The sequence below is a fragment of the Benincasa hispida genome, chromosome 3 (assembly GCF_027475165.1).
Source record: "Benincasa hispida cultivar pf3 chromosome 3, pf3_genome.v1.1, whole genome shotgun sequence".
Classification (NCBI taxonomy): domain Eukaryota; kingdom Viridiplantae; phylum Streptophyta; class Magnoliopsida; order Cucurbitales; family Cucurbitaceae; genus Benincasa; species Benincasa hispida.
Window position 1 is genome coordinate 5,359,286 of NC_143480.1, and position 7,855 is coordinate 5,367,140.

The following is a 7,855-nucleotide window of genomic DNA, read 5'->3' on the forward strand; positions in this document are numbered from 1 at the left end:
ACGTATTTTTAAGATAATAATAAATAAATAAATAAATAAATGTTATCTTGAAAACACTTTTAGTGTATTCATTCAAAACCCAACCTTGGAAATCGAAAATAATTTTGAATTACTGCACACAAATAGTTAAAATTATTTTTTAAAACATTTATCTCGTTTTATAACTATTTAATTATTTAAAATTAAATTTTTAATCCATTTTTCTAAATTTATTGTTGATGTTTGTCACAAACATATTCTAATGCTTAAATCAGTATACAAGAGAGTGTGGAAGTTAAAGGGTTGAATGTAGAATTTTATTTACCTCTTATAAAACTATATGATGCCTATTTATAAAAATGATTTACCTAGATTGTTTTGATAGGATTTCAAAATTGTTTTGGAATAATCATATAATTTACAGGATTGAGGGTGTCCTATTTCTCATTTGACTAGGATCGACATGGTCGAAAACATTAATTTGAGCTTTGACACGAACTTTCTCCCTTAGGTTTAATAAGCATCTTTGACCCAAATCTTATTATTTGTTCGATACTGTCGCCTTTCTTTATTTTATATCGGTTATACTCTTAGATCCAAAACTACCCAAGACTTTTACTTTTCTACTTTTATTATAAATAAAAATCAGTTAAAATTTTGTGAAAAAACGAGTTTTTTTTTTATTAAAAAAAATGTTGAACTATATAAAAAATGCAAACAAAACATTAACCACTTAAAAAAGAATGCCCACCCAGCAATTAAAATATTACTTCCATTAAAAAAAAATTAAATCCTATTTTGATTCTTTATCTTTGATTCTTGTTTTATTTTCATCCTTGAATTTTAAAAATTGTTCATTCTAATCTTTAAATATTTAAAAATTGTTCACTTTGGTCCCTATTATTAACACTCTAATAACTCTTAAATAGAATGGTGAGATGACTTGTACTTTTGAATGACTAGATTGGCTAAATAAGCTAGCCACATTAAAAAGTCTAGGTTTCAATTTTGAATTAGGTGGTAAATTGATTTTTATAGGAGATCTCAAAAGTCATTTTTGATTAAGATTTTTGGTGCCACTGTTTGGGTGCATTGATCATTGATATTTTACTTCACATTCATCCAGCTTTAACCTATGTTATATGCAATTTCATCCTTAAACAAATTCAATAATTAAAAGTTAACAAAATCTTAATAGTATGGACTAAAGTAAATATTTTTTAAAAATTTTAAAAATAAAAACAGATGTTTTTAAAAGTTTAAATACCAACATAGAATAAGATTCAAATTTTAGGACCAAAATAATATTTAAAAAAACATTTTAAAATTGGAATCAATTATAAAATACAATACATATTTTAAGTTAACCAATTAAAAATGGCGTTGGTAATTAAAACTATAAAAAGCAAACGGATTTGAGTGAGGGGAAAAAAGAGTGGCCAAAAGTGGAGAGACCATTGCCAGGCCCACCAAGGTCTCGGCGGTGGGGTGGGACCCACTCTGAGAATTAGATGAGACCACGGTTCTCAAAACACGCAAATGAGATCATGACTTTATCAACAAAAGGGTTGGAAAAAAAAGGTTCACAGCAAAAACAACGTCTAGTCTTAAGTCTAGTGGGAACACAACACTAAACCCAACCCCACTCCCTCACAACTTTTTCTTTTTCACCTTCTCCAAAACTCAATAAAATAAAATACGTCATTTTTTAAAAAATATATTTCCCTTTTCGAGTGCCAATAATAAAGAATGGCATTCGATTCTTAGAAAATTAAGAAAAAGCAAAATATCTAGTCTAAAATAGATGTATTAAAACTGTAAAAGATTTTAAATGTTGATGTCTACAAAAAAAAAAATATTTAGGTCTCGATTTTACCAAAATATCGATGGAAATATTGATAAAATGGTATGTCTAGATATTTCTAAAAAACTCAAAAAAAAATAATTATTATTATTTAAATGAATAAATAAACATTTTATAATTTTTAAACAAGTTAAAAGGTTTATCATTTATATTATATTTATATTAGTGACATTTTATTATTTTTTTAATAAATTTTTTATTATATAATAGAAATGTCGATTCAACCTTCATATTGATGTTGAATCCACGAAAATGTGAGAATATCAATGAAAACGTTGAGATATCGATCAAAGTTTAAAAGTAATATTTGAATATATCCCAACATGTACTCATCTTTATACATCTTCTATCATCACTCATATAAAAAAAAATTAAAAATATTTTTAAAAAGAAATAAATATATTTACTACATGTCAAATTATGATTAGACTATTTAACGAAATACATGATTATAGGTGATGCCCGAAATACATGTAAATATTTTTCAAAATTTAATACCATGGGTAAAACATCAAGTGTTGTTGCTAAGTTTGAATTTTTTTTTTTTTTTTTAAAAAAAAAGATAAGGCAAAGTTTGAAGGTTTTAGTTTTTATTATTATTAATATAGCCTTATAAATAAATATATATTTCAATAAAGAAAAATTCAATGTCATTTGTTGAACGCTATAAGTGGAATCTTTTGGTAAGAGACGCACTCACTTTCACTCTCACTCTCACTCTCCACTCTACTCAAGAGCCGAGAGAGCTCAGAGCATACCCACTGTTACCGAAGGTAGAGAGAGAGAGAGTGATTGGGGAAGAAAATGGCCGATAGCCCTAAATTTCGCAAATGCTTGTCTCTTATTCTTCTTCTTCTTGCTCATTTGGCTTCTGAAATCGCAGCTGAAGACGGTATGTTTCTCTCTGTTTTACTTTCTCTTGATTCTGTTCTTAGTTTTATTCACTACCTTGCTCTTAAGATCTCATCATTATAGCTTCCAATTGGTTTTTTCCGTTTAATGTAATCCTAATTTCGTAATTTTTCTTCCAAATCCTGTTTCTGCATAAAGATCTTGGTGGTTCTGTTTGCTGAAATCCCACATTCATGTTTTAATGGCTTCTTGGTAGTTCCATAATTAGGGCTTCGTTTGGATTGAAAGCTCAAAAGGGATTCGAATTTTTGGGAGAAATTAATTAACTAACAGTGTTTTGAGCATTAAAAGCCTCTATCTATAGGGTGGATTGTTCTGTATGGTAGCGGCCTTTTTTTTTTTTTTTTTTTTAATTTCGGACAAATTGTTTATGAATCCCACGAACTACTTAGCTGAAATAGAAAGGCATTAATGGCTTACAACCGCCATCCATTGCCGCAAAATCGTCGCTGCAGACGGTGGCCATACCGGTGGTTACTATATTTGCGAAAGGGAAAACTCGCCGTTCCGATCTGACTATTTCAAAGAATCTCACTGCCTCTCACCACTGTGCCGCAGAGATATCAGTCATTCATGATATCAATAGCGTACCCAGTTCCCAACTGTTAATTTTTAAGAAAATATAATCTATTTTTTTTTTGTGTGTGTATAAAATTATAAATGCAAAATTTAAGAGTTTTTTTTAGGGAAATTTCAAAAACAGCTCCCAGTATAGTAGTAGTTTCAATTATCCTTCCTACTTTTAAGGATAAAAATTGAGCTCTTAATCTTATTAAAATTGAACCTACAAACTTAGGTAACTTTAAAAATTATAAGAATGGTATAACTTTGATTATTTAATTTATAAAAAAAATCATTTGTCCGTCTAATTTTTATAATTGTCCAATCTTACATTGGTATAAATTTGAGTATTCAATTTTGCAATTGAAAAATTAAAGGGTGTAATTACATCTATTCCCTTACTCATCCACGAGTTTGACCATTTATCCGACATATATATTTTTTAAATTCCAAACAAGCATGGAAATTTTAGTCATGTATCTCTTTTTCTATTGTAGGTAGGTCATATGAATTTGAAAATTTTTGTCATGTGTCTCTCTTTTTTATTATATGTAGGTCATATGAATTTTAACTTTAATTTTTTGGTTCTAATAATAATAATTAAATTAACGGGAATCTGCTCATAATGAAAATTAGCCCATTATGTTTGAATGGGTGATTTATAACAAAATTACTAATAATTTTTTATGGGAGGTTTGGAGCAAAGAGTTGGTTTTAAATGCAAATTTACACATTTTAATTTAACAATTTGAACAAATTTAATCTCTGTTATTACGTCCTTTTCTTTTGGGGCCTATGCTTTTAATATAATTATTTAGGTAAAGTATTGAGGTGGTTTTTTAAAGGCAATTTATTAGACTACTATCAAGTTGGGTAATTATGCTCATCTAGTGATAAAAAAAACTTTTTTGAGTAGTACCTATGGGCCTACGGGTTTTCATCTTTTTCTTCTTTTCATGAAGAAAAAATTACCAGAATAGACATTTTCCCGCGAAAGGAATTTTGTCGCCTTGTTCTTAATCTGACAGAAAAGGACTTCATCCTTTCTGTAAAAGGAGAATTGATCCCGAGTGATTTTCGTCATTTCACACTCTGTTTATCCCGATTTCCCGGCGGTGGGAGAGATTATTTTTATTTTTTTTTTTGTTTTTTTTTTTTAAATGAGCTGGAGCCGAATGAAGGGTTGGGGCCCACGCGTTTATCCGGCCTATACCACCTTTACTGATTGTCGTATTGAAGTGGGTAAAGTAAAGTAGGGCTTCTTCAATTCCGTACGTGGGCGCCCACTCAGTCTCTTTTACTCTCTTGAATTGATATGGGCGCCCTTATTCTTTCACTTCGATCACGAGATTCTTTTATCTTTTACTTTACTTTTCCCCCTTCTACAGACCTCGTTTTATTTTCCATCTTTTGCCTCCCCCAAATGAATAAAGTCAGATATTAAATAATAGTTTAATAAAATTATTTTTTACTTTACATTTTTTTCCTTTTCAGTTTAGTTGTTTTTAACTAAATTACAAGTTTGGTCCTTCTATCCAACTATAATCGGTCGTTTTCACTTTTAATGTTATGTCCAACAAATCTCCAAATTTTAAAAGCGTTTTGTAGTTCTTGAAATTTTGAATTTCCGTCTAATAGGTCAGTTTTTAAAAGATTTTAAATAGGTATGGTGTAGTTTTAAGTTCTTTTGGACTCGATTTCCAGAAAATAAAAAGATTTAATATCTATTAGGATTTAAAGTAGAAACTATGAAGGCAATTTTTATAACCGAGGCTTATCAAACAAATATTTTAAAGTTTTGAGTTTGTGTCGATTGCTTTTAAATACTTAAAAGAAATTGTTTTTGGTGATTTTTTTTAATAATGAGAAAGTCAATCCTGCCCTAAATTTTCAATGTAATAATGGTTATATTTTTAAATGTATACAAAATATTTTGAAATTATGAATACTATACTGAATAAAAGCCGAAGTAAGCAGATGAAATGAAATTGGGTTAAATTACAAATTTAAGTATAAACTTTACTTATGAGAGTTTTATTAAAAAAAAAAAAATTGTAAACTATTTATCAAACTATAGGAATTAATTATTAGTTTTTTTCTTTCTATATTATACAAATTTGAAAATTATTGATTAAAAATGTGAACGAAGACGCATTATATATATATATTTTTAAAAAAAGAATGAGAGGGATTAAATTAGTATTTTAAGCAATAAAATTTATTGATTAGAAATGTGAATGAAGACGCATTTAACAGAAAGTCTTAACCCTGTGGGTGTGGTTGTCAGGATTGGTGGCAAACGGGGATTTCGAGACAATCCCAAGTGGCGGGTTCCCGAACGACGGAGCAATAGAAGGGCCCACCACGATTCCAAGCTGGACATCAAACGGCACCGTTGAGCTGGTCGAGTCGGGGCAAAAACAGGGTGGGATGATCCTCATCGTACCCGAAGGTAGACACGCAGTGAGATTAGGGAACGACGCCGAAATTAGCCAAGAGTTGAAGGTGGAGAAAGGGGCGCTGTATTCAGTCACCTTCAGCGCCGCTCGCACGTGCGCCCAGCTCGAGTCCCTTAACGTGTCGGTGCCACCTGCATCGCAGACCATAGACCTTCAGACTCTGTACAGCGTCCAAGGGTGGGACCCTTACACTTACGCTTTCGAACCCGAGGACGAAACGGTGCGTCTGGTCTTCCGCAACCCTGGCATGGAGGATGATCCCACCTGTGGTCCCATCATTGACGACATTGCTATCAAGAAAATTTTTATTCCTGATAGAGCCAAAGGTATATATTTCACATTTTATTTAAATATATATATATATATATTTTTTTTTCTCTATATTTTTATTTTATTTTAATCTCTATATTTTAATTTATTTGTTTTGATCCAATATTTTTAATTGACTCATTTTTTTCTCAATATTTTCAATTTTTTTTATTTTCACCGTTTTACTTTTAAATGCGATAATTTCAATCTACTTATTTTTATTTTTATTTCATTTTCAAGACATCGAAATACTCACTTTTTAAAAATTAAAAGATTAAAATGAAACTTTTTAAAAATTAAAAGATTAAAATGAAAGTAAATAAACATAAGTATAGGAACCATAATAAATTAAAATTGCAAGTATATGATCAAAATAAATATTTTAAAATTATATGGATCAAAATGAAACTAAAATTAAAAGTGTATGATCAAAATGAATATTTTCAAAGTATAATAATGAAATGAACCAAAATTAAAATTATAAAAGTGTATTTAAACTATTTATAAGTGCAAGGTTTTCTTTGGAAAAAAAAAAAGATAAGAAAATAAAAGAGAAAAAAAGGTGTAAGGTAACAAAAAAAAAAAAAAACTAATTGTGATTAATTTGACACTTAAGCTAACATTAGTTCTTCAATGCAGACAATGCGGTGAACAATGGAGATTTCGAATCTGGTCCATGGATGTTCAGAAACGGTTCACTTGGCGTCTTGATCCCGACCAATCTAGACGAAGAAACGTCGTCGTTGCCGGGTTGGATCGTAGAATCAAACCGGGCAGTTCGATACATCGACTCCTACCATTTCAGCGTCCCACAAGGAAAACGAGCCATCGAATTGCTTTCAGGGAAAGAAGGCATAATCTCTCAAATGGTGGAAACGACGCCCGAAAAGCCGTACACCATGACGTTCTCTTTAGGCCAAGCCGGCGACAAGTGCAAACAGCCACTTGCCGTAATGGCGTTCGCCGGCGATCAAGCTCAGAACTTCCACTACACCGGCCCCGATTCCAACTCCTCGTTTCAAAGCGTGAACCTAAATTTCACGGCCAAGGCCGACAGGACGAGGATTGCGTTCTACAGTGTTTATTACAATACGCGGACTGACGATATGAGCTCTCTGTGTGGCCCTGTCGTCGACGATGTTAGGGTTTGGTTTTCTTCCTCTCACAGAAATGGGCCTGGATATTGGACTTTCGGAGTTGGGCTTGGGCTTTGGTTACTTATTTGGGCCTTGGTTTAGGGTCTTCTTTTGGGTTCTGCGGAAGTGTCGGTTTTGCCCGTGTATGGGCTTTGAGTTGTGGCATGGCAAGCAAGAACCACTCTCTACCCAAAAGCTCTATAGTTTGTGTTACCTGCTTTATTTTAAAATTAGATTTTGCTAAGTTATGCAAGTCTTGGTAAATTGTTGTATTGTCTCCGCCCCTTTCTGCTTCGCTCGTTCTTTTTTTGGGGACAAAAGTATAGGCAAAACCAAGCTTAAATGCTAGCATGAGTTAAGAAAATTGATTGTTGAGAGAAAAGGAAGAAGTTCCGTATTGAGCATCTATCTTCACATTTATACACAGAAAATCCCTAATATTCGGAGAGTAAATAAATAAAGAATATTAAATAAATGAATATAGATGGCACATTTTGAATGAGAGAGCTATAACAGACAATATTCTTTCCTAACAAATTCCTTTGAATGATCCTTTTGTGCTGACAAGGGCATGTTTACAAGGCTTGAATTTGTGACATGGCATACACTGTGGCTGTCTCCTTGTTTATTCTTAA

At 31.4% G+C, this 7,855-nt stretch overlaps 1 protein-coding gene across 1 annotated transcript; it reads left to right on the plus strand.

Moving 5' to 3' along the window:
- The first annotated feature begins 2,477 nt into the window (after nucleotides 1–2,477).
- On the plus strand, nucleotides 2,478–7,602 carry LOC120074550 (BIIDXI-like protein At5g11420). Its single transcript, XM_039027706.2, has 3 exons — nucleotides 2,478–2,735; nucleotides 5,604–6,101; nucleotides 6,724–7,602. The coding sequence occupies exons 1-3, from the start codon at nucleotides 2,648–2,650 to the stop codon at nucleotides 7,320–7,322; spliced, it is 1,185 nt and encodes a 394-aa protein (XP_038883634.1). The 5' UTR covers nucleotides 2,478–2,647; the 3' UTR covers nucleotides 7,323–7,602.
- The last annotated feature ends 253 nt before the right edge of the window (nucleotides 7,603–7,855 follow it).